At 40.5% G+C, this 16,313-nt stretch overlaps 1 protein-coding gene across 4 annotated transcripts in view; it reads left to right on the forward strand.

Moving 5' to 3' along the window:
* The window catches only part of PRIMPOL (primase and DNA directed polymerase), a 104,901-nt gene extending 89,505 nt beyond the window's left edge, over nucleotides 1-15,396 (forward strand). For 3 of the 4 annotated variants that reach the window (XM_033943380.1, XM_033943387.1, XM_033943371.1), the window contains 3 exons: nucleotides 9,162-9,244; nucleotides 9,339-9,385; nucleotides 14,887-15,396. In XM_033943380.1, the coding sequence (XP_033799271.1) occupies nucleotides 9,162-9,244; nucleotides 9,339-9,385; nucleotides 14,887-15,204 (448 nt within the window). In that variant the 3' untranslated portion in view covers nucleotides 15,205-15,396. The remainder of the gene's footprint in view (nucleotides 1-9,161; nucleotides 9,245-9,338; nucleotides 9,386-14,886) is intronic. The other variant, XM_033943395.1, reaches the window with a different exon arrangement.
* Nucleotides 15,397-16,313: the final 917 nt, after the last annotated feature.

Here is a 16,313-nt window from a genome sequence, read left to right on the forward strand (position 1 = left end):
CATCATAAACAGGATTCTTCTGGGTTGTGAGAATATATATCTAAGGACAGTTAACAGCAAAACAAGGCTCACAAGTAACTTAATAAAAACAAGCTTGCATAAAATGAGATATTAAAAAGATCAATCAAAATGACCTGACTGTTTCTGCTTTTTATCTTGTTCATTTTGGTTGGTATGTTTGTACTGCTTGCTTTTGTAAATTTGAAAATGTTAATAAAAATGATTAAAAAAAAAGATCAATCAAACCTAAACTATTAAGGATGGTGATAAACAACCAAGATTTTTGGAATTTTTAAGTAGTTCATTTTGTATCAGACTTTGGAAAGTAGAGAGTTCCATAAACTTGTGTTAACTTTATTAAAATATGTTCTTAGGGAAGAAGCTAGTTCTTAGGGAGGAAACTGTTGGAAGATCAGACTTATTTATGTGCATTAAAGGGCAGATTCTATAAACGGGCATACTGATTGTAGGCAGCGCGCCATCTGGCAGACAATTGGAACACACGTTTTTTTTTAAAAACCAAAGGCAGGCTGCCTACACTGTAGGCATTTGTCGTGATTGCAGGGAAATGCCTAGGGACACTTAAACTCGCTCAAGGCTGGGCATGGTTTCGCCCGGAAGTAGCCTTGGATGAGCTTATGTGGCCCTAGGCCTTCATTTCAAATAGACGCGGCCACTGAGCTGATCACGGCAAGGGATTCCCCGATCAGCTGAGTCAGCAGTCCTCCCTGAAGCCATGGCTTCGAAGAGGCCTGCCGACTCAGCTGATCGGGGAGAAAATACAACTGCTGCAATCAGCTGAGTGGCTGTGACAGGGGACCCCCGACACGTACGGCAAAATCAGCAGGTGAGATGCCCATTCCCTTCTGCTGCCAACCCCTCCCAATCCCCTAAGCAGCCCAGCAGGAGGGATGCCCACTCTTTCCTGCCACCATCCCCTGAAACAGCTCGCAAGAGGGATGTCCGCTCCCTCCTGTCACTGCCCCTCCAGAACTCCTGAGGCCCCCCCTCCCCCATTGAAGACCGGCAGGAGGGATGCCCACTTCCTCCTGCCACAGAACCCCCGGCATCCCACGAATCTTAAACCCCTCCAACACCCCCCAAACCTGCAGATTCCCACCCCACACCCTTAAGTCAACCCCGACTCCCCCATACCTTTTAGATGAAAATCCGGCCGGAGGGATGTTTACTCCCAGCCAGCCAGCAGGCCTGCTACTGCAAATTGGCAGGCCTTCCCTTTCCCCGTGCATAAGGCCCTGATTGGCTCAGATGCCTAAGACCTCTCCCATAGGAGGGGCCTTAGGCACCTGGGCCAATCAGAGTCTTAGGCCACCTTCCTGGTGCAGATGCACTGGGCATGGCCTAAGACTCCAATTTGCCAGATGCTATGGTCATTCCCATGGCAGTGGCGGACCTGCCGGCCGGAGGGAGTAAGCATCTCTCCAGCTGGATTTTCCTCTAAAAGGCATGGGGAGGGGGTTAAGGTTCGTGAGGTGTTGTAGGTTCCAGGGAGGGTTTGGGGGGGGTCATCAGCAGGAAGGCGTGGACATCCCTCCTATGGGCTGCTTTGGGGGGGGTCAGGTGTTCCAGGGGTGGTGGCTGCTTTGGGGAGAAGGGAAGAGGGTGTAGGGGGTTCTTGGGTGGGTCTCAAGCTGTCTTAAATTCAGAGTTTTTGTCTTTGCCACCTCCACTGGAAGGCCATTCCACAAATTTATCACTCTTTACGTGAAGAAGTATTTCCTCATGTTACTTCTGAATCAATCCCCTTTCACCTTCATCTTTTGCCCCCTCATTCCAGAGCTTACTTTCAAAATATGCCATGTAGTATTTAACTATCTCTCCTATTACACTTTTCTTCCAAAGTAGACATATTAAGATCTTTGTTCCCATAGGCTTTATGATGACCATTGACCATTTTAATAGCTACCCTCTAGACAGTCTCTTTTTTTTTTTTAATTATTTTCTTTTTATTCATATCCATTTGTTACATTAATAACAAATTCCAAGAAAATTAAGAAAAAAGGAAAATAGATTCATAAATCATCATATTGTCCATATTATTGGGGCTGTCTGTTTTTCCTCAGAAAAAAATTTCTTCGCTCTTTTAGGAAAAATCTCAAATTATTCAATCGTGACAGACATAAAAGCATTTAAATCACTTATCTTCAAATACCACATTAGTTTCTGACTCTTTCTCTAATAAAGGTTTATCTTTAAGAAATGACTAATTAGGATAGATCCACAAATCTTTGCTTATTATTCCCATAGGATATTAAACACTTACATGGAAATCTAAGGAAGAAAGAAGCTCCCACAGCCAATACATTAGGCATAAGCTGTAGAAACTGTCTCCTCCAAGATTGTGTCTGCTTAGTCAGATCAGACCTGTTTCTTAGCAAAGTAGAATTTAAGACTAGCCTGCTTTTCTGTTTTGCATGTAACCAAGAATGTAGCACGTTTTGCAATATACAGTGTTCCCTCAGTTGTTCACGGTTGGCGGTCCTGGTCATTCGCGGTATTTTCAGACTGCGAACCGCCGAAAAGGAGAGGGCATTGGGAGAGGCAGGAGAGAGCAGCCAGAACGTCGCGAGTGCAGGAAATCACTCATGGTTCGCTCCGACCGCCTCTTCCTGCACGAAGTCGGGCCTTATCCAATCACGCAGCTCCTGATTGGATAAGGCCCGACTTCGTGCAGGAAGAGGCGATTGGAGCGAACCGCAAGTGATTTCCTGTACTCGTGATGCTCCCACTGCCCTCTTCAGGCTCCCCCATGAAAAACCGTATTCGGGGTTTTTTGAGATTCGCGGGGGTTCCTAGAAGGGAACCCCCCCTAATCTCAGGGGAGCATTGTAATCCCTGATGGGTTAGAATAGCATGAGGACAGAGCTTGAAAATTGAAGCTTGAAAATTGGTCTAGAGTTTGGCAGCTAAAGCTAAAAAAAATTCAGTATAATGCCTTTGTATCGCTCCATGATATAACTTCACCTTGAATATTGTGTTCGATTCTGGTTGCCATATCTCAAAAAAGATATAGCAGAACTAGGAAAAGTTCAAAAAAGAGCAATCAAGATGATAAAGGAGCTGAACTCCTTTCGTATGATGAAAGACTAAACAGGTTAGGGCTTTTCAGCTTGGAAAAGAGATGGCTGAGGGGAGAGATGATTGAAGTCTACTAAATCCTGAGTTGTGTAAAATGGGTACAAGTGGATCAATTTTTTTACTCCATCAAAAATTACAAAGATTAGGGGACACTTGAAGTTACAATAGGAGGACATATTTTTTCACTCAGAGAATAGTTAAGTTCTGGAGCGCATTGCCAGAGGATGTGGTAAAAATGGTTAACGTAGCGGGTTTAAAAAAAAAAAAAAGGTTTAAACAGGTTCCTGGAGGAAAAGTCCATAGTCTGCTATTGAGACAGATCTGGGGGAAGCCACTGCTTGCCCTGGATTTGGTAGCATGGAATGTTGCCACTGTTTGGATTTTTGTCAGGTATTTGTGACCTGGATTAGCCACCATTTCCAGCTCCCAAAGGAAGCAGGGAAATTATGTCTTATCCTACACCTAAGGACCTTGTTTATGTTACTGTTGAGAAAGACATTCAGATGTTTTACAGCACACTTTGATTCCCTTCCTTCAGAAAGGAGACTGATTATTTTCTGCACCTAGAGAAAGCATACACCTAGTCATCAAAAGTATCTCTGATATGTAATAAGGAACCATGGCTATCAATACTGCATTAGGCTTAGTAATCAGCTCCATGGTCAGCCACAAAATATTTAGCCATGATAGCTGTCCACCTATGCAAATTGGAAATGAATATCTCAGTTGACAAAAAGCCCATTTTTGAGGCACTAGACTCTTATAAGCTATCATAGCTGACCTGGAAGATCTTATTTTTTTATGGCAGTTACTCTGGCACACAGAGAGGGCCATTTATGATAGAACGTTTAAGTCCGAATTTGGATGTTTCCTGCAAGATGTCCAAAGTTGGAGATGGAGAAATGTCCATTTTTGAATGGAATGTCCAAATAACTTTTTTTTGGAAAATCGCCTACTTGGACGTCTTGGCCGCCAGAACATCTAGACTGCCAAGACGGCCTACTTTGTTTGCCATTTCTGACCACAAAAACATCCAAGTTAGAAACATCCAAATTGGTACCATTTAGTTGTGGGAGGAGCCACCATTGTAATGACTGGCAACATACACATTCCAACAGAGCAGTGAGGCACCTTAGAGGGCACTGCTGTGAATTTCACATAAAGTGCGCCAGGTGTACATCTCTACATAACCCCGTTATAATATATGGAGAGCCCTCCAAATAGTTCTACCAGGCTTTCCCATACCAGGTGCTGCTGTTCTAGACACAGGTATGTAATGTTCATTCAGATATTTGGGGGTGGGAGGGTGTCATACCTTCATGCATCCAGTTGTCATCTGGTAAGTCATCTGGTTGTCATTTTGGCACTTAGACACTTCTAAAGCAGGTCTAACTCAGAACATCTAGGTTCTATCCAGGATGTAACATAGTAGATGATGGCAGATAAAGACCCGAAAGGTCCATCCAGTCTGCCCAACCTGATTCAATTTAAATTATTATTATTATTATTTTTTTCTTCTTAGCTATTTCTGGGCAAGAATCCAAAGCTTTACCCAGTACTGTGCTTGGGTTCCAACTGCCAAAATCTCTGTTAAGACTTACTCCAGCCCATCTACACCCTCCCAGCCATTGAAGCCCTCCCCTGCCCATCCTCCACCAAACGGCCATACACAGACACAGACCGTACAAGTCTGCCCAGTAACTGGCCTAGTTCAATATTTAATATTATTTTCTGATTCTAAATCTTCTGTGTTCATCCCACGCTTCTTTGAACTCAGTCACAGTTTTACTCTCCACCACCTCTCTCGGGAGCGCATTCCAGGCATCCACCACCCTCTCCGTAAAGTAGAATTTCCTAACATTGCCCCTGAATCTACCACCCCTCAACCTCAAATTATGTCCTCTGGTTTTACCATTTTCCTTTCTCTGGAAAAGATTTTGTTCTATGTTAATACCCTTCAAGTATTTGAACGTCTGAATCATATCTCCCCTGTCTCTCCTATCCTCTAGGGTATACATATTCAGGGCTTCCAGTCTCTCCTCATACGTCTTCTGGCGCAAGCCTCCTATCATTATCGTCGCCCTCTTCTGGACCGCCTCAAGTCTTCTTACGTCTTTCGCCAGATACGGTCTCCAAAACTGAACACAATACTCCAAGTGGGGCCTCACCAATGACTTGTACAGGGGCATCAACACCTTCTTCCTTCTACTGACCACGCCTCTCTTTATACAGCCCAGCATCCTTCTGGCAGCAGCCACTGCCTTGTCACACTGTTTTTTCGCCTTTAGATCTTCGGACACTATCACCCCAAGGTCCCTCTCCCCGTCCGTGCATATCAGCTTCTCTCCTCCCAGTATATACGGTTCCTTCCTATTATTAATCCCCAAATGCATTACTCTGCATTTCTTTGCATTGAATTTTAGTTGCCAGGCATTAGACCATTCCTCTAACTTTTGCAGATCCTTTTTCATATTTTCCACTCCCTCTTCGGTGTCTACTCTGTTACAAATCTTGGTATCATCTGCAAAAAGGCACACTTTTCCTTCTAACCCTTCAGCAATGTCACTCACATACATATTGAACAGGATTGGCCCCAGCACCGAACCCTGAGGGACTCCACTAGTCACCTTTCCTTCCTTCGAGCGACTTCCATTAACCACCACCCTCTGGCGTCTGTCCGACAGCCAGTTTCTGACCCAGTTCACCACTTTGGGTCCTAACTTCAGCCCTTCAAGTTTGTTCAACAGCCTCCTATGAGGAACTGTATCAAAGGCTTTGCTGAAATCCAAGTAAATTACATCTAGCATATGTCCTCGATCCAGCTCTCTGGTCACCCAATCAAAAAATTCAATCAGGTTCGTTTGGCACGATTTACCTTTTGTAAAGCCATGTTGCCTCGGATCCTGTAACCCATTAGATTCAAGGAAGTACACTATCCTGTCTTTCAGCAACACTTCCATTATTTTTCCAATAACTGAAGTGAGGCTCACCGGCCTGTAGTTTCCTGCTTCATCCCTGTGACCACTTTTATGAATAGGGACCACATCCGCTCTCCTCCAATCCCCAGGAATCACTCCCGTCTCCAGAGATTTGTTGAACAAGTCTTTAATAGGACTCGCCAGAACCTCTCTGAGCTCCCTTAGTATCCTGGGATGGATCCCGTCTGGTCCCATCGCTTTGTCCACCTTCAGTTTTTCAAGTTGCTCATAAACACCCTCCTCCGTGAACGGCGCAGAATCTACTCCATTTTCTCGTGTAACTTTGCCAGACAATCTCGGTCCTTCTCCAGGATTTTCTTCTGTGAACACAGAACAGAAGTATTTGTTTAGCACATTTGCTTTCTCCTCATCACTCTCCACATATTTGTTCCCAGCATCTTTTAGCCTAGCAATTCCATTTTTTATCTTCCTCCTTTCACTAATATATCAGAAAAAATTTTTATCTCCCTTTTTTACATTTTTAGCCATTTATTCTTCCGCCTGTGCCTTCGCCAAACGTATGTCTTGCAGTAGGTTTGATTATTATCACCGCAAGATGTTGAAGTCTAAGCTGGCCCAAAGCTGGCCAAACTCCTGCCCAAAACACGCTTTTAACATGCCCCTTTGCTGGAGAGCAAACATCCCGCAAAGCATCTTTAAAAATTTTTGTTTCTATAGTCTAGCACTTGGGACATTTTGCTGAGCAAAACATTCAAGTGCTGATTTAGATGCTTTTTTTATGTTTTTGTGTTTTGAAAATGCCCCTTAGAGTAAGTGAGTTCCAGGCCTTAGTGACTATCCCACCTTTACAAAGTTTTTCAGTAATGGGGTTAGTTCTGCATATGTATCCAAAGTTCTTTCCAGGGTAGTATTGAATTTCTACTTATATCAGTCATCCTACCTTTCACACTTTAGATTGCAATGTGCCTTAGACTTTTGCTTTTAATGGAAGTCCACTTAGATTTTTTTTCTTAAGATCTCAATAAGCCTGGGGACTGCCATTTCTAAGTATACAATTGACTAGTGGATTGTTTCTTCTGCTTGCACTCCTACAGACTTGATATTGGAGAGTTATATCAAGGCTCAAAATGTCTGACCCTTAGATATATAAATAACCCACTTCAGATCAGCCCCATAAGGACCCTCCCAATACCTTTTTGTAGAAGGCTGGCCAGAAGGATTTCCACTCCCTCTGGCCGGCAGGCCCGCCTCTTCTGAATGGTGGGCTTTCCCCTGCCCGTTGCATTCTGGCCACTCACAGTGCATCCCAGAATGCATTGGGAAGGAGGCCTAAGAATCCGGTTGTCCCAGGCGCTTAAAGCCTCTCCTACAAGGCCTTAGGCCCCTTCTCGGTGCAAAGGGGAGGGGATGGCCTGCCATTCAGAAGAGGTGGGCCTGCTGACCAGAGGGAGTAGGCATCCTTCCGGCCGGCCTTCCACAAAAAGGTACAGGGGTGGGTTTAAGGCTGTGGGGGTGTTTGGGAGGGGTACCATGAGGAAATATTGGTCATCCCTCCTGCCGGGGATGTTAGTGGGTTGGCGGCAAGAGGAATTGGGCATTCCTCCTGCTGGGGATGTTAGCGGAGGTTGGCAGCAGGAGGGTTTGGGCATCCCTCCTGCTGGAGACATTAGGAGGGGAGCTGCTGGCAGGAGGGATTGGGCATCCCTTCTGCCAGGGATGTTAGCGAAGGGGGTGTCAGCAGGAGAGAATGGGCATCTCTCCTGATGGCTGATTTGCGGTGGGGTTCGGGGGTTCCCTGTTGGGAGAGGGGGGAATTTCCCTGTTGCGATCAGCTCATGCAGTCTAGGCAAAAATAGGCGGCTGAAATGTAGGCTAGGGTTTCCCAGGCCTACATTTCAACAGCCTATCTCGGCATGATTCTCAGCTGGGTAGTCGCTTTAGATTGCCTAACGCCACTTTGGTGTTCTGTGGCCTAAAGCGGGTTGCTAGTCGCAATTCCAATGGCCATTTCAGCCGCCTTTTATTTAGGCATCAGTAGGTGCTTCAACATTGCCTTTTCTGACCATTGGCAGGGTGCCTACCGACGCCTAAATTTAGGCGCTGGTTATAGAATTTCCCCCAAAATTCCTAGCATGCAACAATATAAAGTCTACCAGGCAAATTACCTTAGCCATCCAATATCAATTAGCAAAGTGCTGAAACCAGCTACCAGTTATACTACAATCTTGTGACCACTGTCTCAGGGTCAGAAAACTTTTAAAAGCATTTCTGTAGCAGGTACAGGAAGCCAACCCTGAGGTAACTGAAATGGTAAGTGTAAAAACCTATTTCTTTTTTTTTTTTTTGTAAGTCTTTATTAATTTTGAAATAAATACAAAGTGCAATATAATATATAAACAAATGATATAATAGAACAGCACTTTATCTCACAAAGATGATATAAGTACATCCCCCCCTTTCCCTCCTCCTGCCCTCCTGGGATATGTGTGAACTTCCTTTTAGAAATTAAAGGCTTATACTAGTGATCATTTTTTTTACAAATGTCACCAATGGCCCCCAAGTCTCATTAAATTTTTTATAGTGTCCCGTCTGTTCCGAATTCATTCGCTCAAATCTATAAATTTGGCACAGGGTTTCCAACAGAAATTAATATTCAGCCTATCCCAGTTTTTCCAATTTTTTGTAATTAACTGCATCACAATCCCTGTCATAATACAATTCCTGAAACATAACAATGAGCCAACGATAATCTTCTTGAACTTGTAACTATATATTAATAACTGTACTGATGATCTACCTGTACTATTAACTCTATAGAATGGACAGGGCATTCAAACTTCCTGGGTAACTGACCCAACCTCTTGCAATGTAATCCAACCTTGAACTGAATAGGTAAAGGCGGAATACAAAGCATGATTAACATAACATAACTGTACTTGTACAGATTTATTTTGAGCAATTCCTTTTCCCCCCAAAAATGGACAAGTAAGCATTAAACATGCATGTTGAGTTTTGTGGTAAATGTCAACAAATATGGATTGCTGTTTTACACCATGTGAATTCAAATATTTCAGAGAATCCTAAAATGTTTCCATTCATTAACATGTAATTTTCTATCGGAAGGATTCTTGTAGATTTGAAAAAAGAAATTTGGTATCAGAAATGTCACGACCCTGTCTGCAGAGCAAATAACTTCAAGTCAAAGTGTAAGATTTTTCTCATGAATAAAATGTGTATTATTTATATATCTATTTCACTGAATTTATACACATGATGAAAACATTGTTTTTCTTACTACAGGTTTTCCATTGTCTCCTGACATATGCCTTTCATTCCTATTTAGAGAGGTATGCTATTTTTTCTTCTCTCTCCCCCCCTCCCTTAAAAATTAAAAATATTGATGCTAAAGGCCCAATGTAAATACTGTTTCTATTTATTCCTTTGAAAGGGTAGGCTTTAAAGGAGGTCTTACATTTTTAAAGGAAGATTGAACTCTATGCCAAAGATGTGCCTAATAGAATCGAGTTGGACCTAACGATTGGGAAGAATAACTTGAATCACAGTTACTGGATGCTAGGGTCCACCTTGAGGATTAGTGCCCAAGAAAAGAATCTGGGTATCATCGTAGACAATATGAAGAAACCTTCCGTCCAATGTGTGGCAGTGACCAAAAAAGCAAACAGGATGTTAGGAATTATTAAAAAAGGGATGGTTAACAAGACTAAGAATGTTATAATGCCCCTGTATCGCTACATAGCGCGACCTCATCTGGAGAATAGCGTTCAATTCTGGTCTCCTTATCTCAAGAAAGATATAGTGGCGCGAGAAAAGGTTCAAAGAAGATGGTAAAGGGGATGGAACTCCTCTCATATGAGGAAAGACTAAAATGGTTAGGGCTCCAGCTTGGAAAAGAGACAGCTGAGGGGAGAATTGAAGTCTACAAAATCCTGAGCGGAGTAGAACGGGTACAAGTGGATTGATTTTTCACTCGGTCAAAAATTACAAAGACTAGGGGACACTCAATGAAGTTACAGGGAAATACTTTTAAAACCAATGACTTTTTTTGGCCCCGGGTAGAAACTCATAGGTGACCAGCACCAGGTTTTAAACCTAAATAAGCTCTGCCCCATACATCATTTGGTCTCAGTTGCCTGTAAGATAAAATAATGGCATCAGACTTGTTTGTATTGAAGTTCATATCATTTCTATACAACCTAATCAGCAATCTTGTCCAGCTTAGAAGATATAGTATCTATAATGAAAGGCGAATGTGGCTCAAGGAGAGCACCGTGAGAACGGACTACTGTGCTTGATGGAACATTGGTCTGACCCAGTAAGGCTATTCTTATGTTCTTAAGAATATGAATATCACTGTAGATGAAAAACATAAACCCAAGTGATTTGAATAAGTAATGCAAGCAGCACAAGTAAAATGTTGAAGAGAATCTGTCCTAGATCAGAACACTAAGGGACTCCAGAAGCAAGAGGCTTGGGTAAAGATGATTTCCAAGATCCGTGTCCTATTAGTAAGAACCAAATCAAAAGAAGCAGATCAGTTGAGAGAGACCAGGAGTACATCTTTGCCAATATCTAAGATCATCTTAATGTAATTAGTGAGAACAAGAAAATCCATTCAGTTGAGTGATGGGTGTGCAAGTCAGATTGGTGGGGGTGCAGAGTATTGGTTTCATCAAGAGAGTCTATGAGTTGTGCTGTGTCCAGTTTTTCAACCATCTTGGATACAAATGAGAGATTAGAAATGGAACAAAAGTTAGAGATGGATGAAAGACACAAAATACAGGATAACAACTGTAAAATTACCAAAATAATCATATGCTATAGGAGAATCTGGCTGATTTTTTCCTGGAAAAAAATTAAATTACATTCGTGTCTTCTATCCTGCCTTTACTAGCATTCTTTTCTACTGTCTCAGTTTTTGATTTCAGTCACATTGAAGATGATAATATTAATGCATTGACCGCAAGATGTTCTTATTTTGCTTTACCATCCCTTAAAGACATTGAACGTATCATACAATCACTCAATACCAAAGGATCTAATCCAGAATCAATCCCACCATTTATCTTAAAACATTATTTCTCCATCTTTGGGCCATATATCCTAAAACTCGTTCATAAGTGTCTTACCACATCTACTTTACCGAATGACTGGAAACACTCTGCGCTCTACCCAATCATCAAAAATCCTAAAAACAGCTCTCAGGATTGTACTAATTATAGATCCATCGCCAACCTTCCATTTCTAGCCAAATTAACAGAAAAAATTGTCTACAATCAATTATCTGATTTTGTAGACAAAACTCAAATACTACACCCCAATCAAATGGGATTCCGCAGAAATCACTCTTTAGAACACTCTCCCTTGGGTCTTACTACAACTATCCAATACTACTTTGATCAACATAAATCAGTTATTCTTATTTCTTTGGAACTTGCAGCAGCATTTGATACTATAGCTCATCGACTTTTACTTCAAAGATTAACCTCTATTGGTATTATGGGCCAAATTCTTGAATGGTTTCGTTCTTATTTTTCTTGCAGAACTTCAACCATACATTTCAATAATTCTGTTTCTAATCCTTTTCAAAATAACTTTGGTATTTCACAAAGATCCATTTTATCTCCATTATTTTTTCATATCTATCTTGCCCCACTACTAACTCTCAATCGGCTTCTCAATTTGCCTATGCTGATAATCTTCAAATTCTTCACACTATTAACTCCTTCAGTCTGAATGATATTATGAGCATCAATTCTAAGTTGGAAAAAATCAGAGATTGGTTAAATACTAATATGCTATCTCTTAGTATCACAAAATCCAGCAGTGTCCTCTTCCCATGGAAAGATAATCTTCAACTTTCGGCTCCATTATCTATCCAAAATATCCCAATAGAAGTCGTTTCATCAATTAAAATTTTAGGTGTCATCATAGACAACAAACTAACCTCTCTTCCCCAAATTAGTGCTCTTCTTAAAAACTGTTTTTATAAACCAAAAATGATAAGATCTTTAGTCCCTCTCCTAAATACTCCTAGTCTCAATATTCTGATCCATTCTCTTGTTATTTCTAAAATTGATTATTGTAATTCGCTATATAAAGGGTTAAGTCCAAAGGATATTAGACGTCTCCAATTGATCCAGAATACAGCTGTTAAAATTATTACAAATTTAAAAAAATATGATCACGTCTCTCCCTTACTTAAGAAGATGCACTGGTTTCCAATCGCTCATTGAATTACGTACAAAATTGCTCTTCTTACTTTCAAATCACTAAAGTCCAATGAGCAGGCATTTATTAATAGATTGTTGATTCCATATGAGCCTTCTAGAACTGTAAGATCTGCTTTGCAACATACTCTTCATGTCCCCTCATTAAAAATTATTGGGACACGCCACACTTTCATTTTTTCTGTTACAGCTCCTACTATTTGGAATTCCCTTCCATTACACATTAGAGCAGAACAAAATTTAGATAAATTTAAGGGCAATTTAAAATGCCTTCTTTTTAAAATGCTTATGAGTAATTCACCATTTGGATATTTTATTATTTTTAACTTGCCCACCACCCCTCCTTGATGTTATTTCCTTTTTTGTTCTCTTTTCTTTAATTAATGGAGTTCTCCCCTCCCCTTCCTCTTGTTTTATTTCCCATTCCAGTATGTTAGTAGTTCTGTGTTAATATTAATTTCCCCATTTATTTTTAATGTAAGACGCTTTGAATTCTATGTTTAGCTTTTAATCAAAATTTTTATGAACTATGAGAATAGTTACAAATTTATCAGGAATAAAGATATCATTCACAGGAATGGAACAAGGGTGCAGAGCCAAATCACCATATTTATAGCACATAGCAAGAAAGCCAGATCAGGGAGGAGAGGAGCCATTACAGAAAGCTCCTAGTGGTGATCTAGTGATTAGGGCTGTAGCCTCAGCACCCTAAGGTTACAGGTTCAAGCCCAGCACGGCTCTGTGTGAACCTAGGCAAGTCACTAAACACTCCATTGCCACAGGTACGTAAGTCAGATTATGAGCCCACCGGGACAGATAGGGAGAAATGCTTGAGTACCTGATTGTAAACTGCTTAGGCTATAAGCAGTGTTGAATATTGAATTTAAATCATTATTCAGCCAAATATGAACAATGTGTTCAGGGCATTATTCAGCACCAAATTTAATCAAATACAAATATTCAGTACGGCACTAATATACATACATGGTTGCTATCTATTGCAAAGGTAGACTTTTGACTTAAAGCAGAACATGAAAAGTCAATACTCTAATCAAAAGAAAGCTTATTTATATAATAAGTCATTTTATTCACCAGTGACTAATCCTGCAGACTATATCCTCTTAAATATGAACAAAGAAACCTCTGTGACATAACGTCTCTCCTTGGAATGACAGCTAGAAAAATCCCAAGCATTGAAACTTGGTATCTGATGCCAAAAAGAAGAATACTGGAGGGGCCTTGATTGTGGAATACTGTGGCAGCTGCTCCTGGCAGGGCCCAGGTGATAGAATGCTGTGGCAGATACTGCCATTGGAACCTGGCCCAATGTAAATAGGTGTGTGCAGTCATCAGGATGAGGGGAAGAAGTTGGCTGGCAAGGAATACTTGGAAGGAAGGCACTTGGAGAGGATAGCAGAAAGCAACAGAGAGCAAATAAGTAAAAATGAAAAAAGAAAACAATTATAATAGACAAAAGTCAGTTTCCTTGATTCCCCCAAATTTTGGCTGATTAGAATATGTCTTTATTGAGTCATTTGTAAATGATTTTTTTTAATTTGCTTGTTTACCAAAGAGCCCAAAAGATTAAAACTCTTTACAACTTCTATTCTGTGGCCTTCAAGCTCAAAATCTTCATAATTTTCCATATTCATAATCTTTCTTTTGTTTATATTCCGTTCTAATCCAATGTTATGACTTTCAGTTACAGAATAGAACAGCAAACATATGACAGAGTGTAAATCCAATACCAAAACCAGACGGAATCATATTTACAGTTTGCTTACATTTTGAAAAGTTGTTGTATATGGATCACCAAGTTCCACCCCAAGTTAATACTATAAGATTAAAGCCTAAATGGAGGAAAAGATCTCAGATTCACCGCTTAGGGAACATGTGCGGTTCTCCCTAAGATATTGTGGTGTTGGGTTTCTTTCATCGATCAAAAAACCTCCATCCTATCCTAATTGCTAGTCATTAATAAAATATTTTTTAACTTTTTATATTAATTTTTTAATTAATGATAGCATCATAACAATATTTGAATGAATCTAATCACAGGGGGCCCACAAAATTCAATATTAAAAAAAATGGCTCCATGAAAATATCATATTTTCAGAGAGCCATTTTTATATATTGAATTTTGTGGGCCCCTGTGATTAGATTCATTCAAATATTGTTATGATGCTATCATTAATTTAAAAAATAATATAAAAGTTAAAAAATATTTTATTAATGACTAGCAATTAGGATAGAATGGAGGTTTTTTGATCAATGAAAGAAACCCAACACCACAATAACTTAGGGAGAACCACACATGTTCCCTAAGTGGTGAATCTGAGATCTTTTCCTCCATTTAGGCTTTAATCTTATCGTATTAACTTGGGGTGGTACTTGGTCTTTGATTGTTAATACACATCTTTCACCATTCGTTTTGATTGTTCAAGTATATGGATCACCACCACCCCCTGTCACATAGATGACTTTTTAACTTGAGATGTGAAGTTTTGTATACATTATTGATTGGATGCTATTTAAAAATAACTTTATATATATATATATATATATATATATATAAATAAATAATGCAATTTCCTTTAAAGGAAGAAGATGATTATATGGACGAAGTCAGCAGCTGTGAAGAAAGCAAAATTGCACACACTTCTCATCATGTACAGCTACCAAAAAACAAGCCAATGTCATTACTGAAAGAAGTTACAGAGTGTTCTGAAAGTCTGTGCTCAGATAAAGACTGGATGAATGGAATTGAGGATAAAGATTGTCTAGAAGCTGCTGAGGATGCTGAATTAGTAGAAGCTGCAGAGAAAGATGTGCTGATGGAAGACTGGGAGCCAGAAGTATCAGATAAGCTCTTATGGGAAGCTTTACAAGAATATGAAGCTTCTGAAAGCAAAACATAGAAGTAGATAACACCATCTGGCATCTGGCATCTAAATGTTGTTCTGTTAAAGATTTGTGTAGACTGGCTTTGATATGTATGAGTCAGTCAGAATTTTGTACATAGTAGTCTAGCAAATCAATATGTAAATATGCTTATTTAATTACTGTTCTGACATATCACCAAGTTTTGATTAAATTTGCTGAATATGAACAAACAATCCATGTTAAAGGGTTGGTTCTTTTATTTTAACTACATTTTATAGCTTTTTCAGTTCTAGTTTTTAGGGTGAATTTTATATTATCTCAAATGCTTTTTTTTTTTTTGTAATTATTTAGAAGAATAAAAAAACAACCCACAAGTCATCAGTCAAAAACTGCAATACAGAAAACAAATCCCTTCTTCAGGATGAACAATCCAACTGCCTATAATCCCCACAACCCCCCAGAAACAACAGGTAAAAACCTCCCAACCCATATCCCCAACAATTCCACATGTGGAGAGGCACCCCCCAATGACAGCAAATATAGACAAACCAAGAGGTCAGAATGATGAAAAGAACTATCATGACCCCCACTAAGACCCTCAATTAACCCTTCTCACTCTTCCCCAAATCCAATCCCTCTTCTTCCTAGAATCTACCCCAAATATCCAAATATTGTTGCCGTATCCTGGTCAACAAGGCCAAAAGGCTATACTTATCCTGGTCAACAAGGCTGAAAGCCTATACTTATCACACACCCAGCCTAATTTTTCCCGCATGAGGGGCAAAATGGGCATAGTCGAGCTCCTCCAGTAGCGAGCCAGTCAACCTAACCGCTTTGAACGCTAAGCTAGCCATTTTATCCTGAGTACCATCCATCCTCCCCATGGGCATCCCCAGGAGAGCTATGTCTGCCCTCTCCTCTAAAGGCACCTGAAGAAGTTGTCCCACATAGCCAAATACCTGCACCCAGTATACCTGAAGCTCTGGGCAATTCAACCACATATGAAAAAAACATGCCACGCTGCCCACATCCCCTCCAGAAAGTATCAGTACTAGTGGCAGACATTTTGCTCAGGGTAACGGGAGTCATATACCATCATACTAACAATTTGAGAGCATTCTCTACCAAAACAGGCGCCCTAGCG

The sequence above is a fragment of the Geotrypetes seraphini genome, chromosome 1, assembly GCF_902459505.1.
Source record: "Geotrypetes seraphini chromosome 1, aGeoSer1.1, whole genome shotgun sequence".
In the NCBI taxonomy this organism is placed as follows: Eukaryota; Metazoa; Chordata; class Amphibia; order Gymnophiona; family Dermophiidae; genus Geotrypetes; species Geotrypetes seraphini.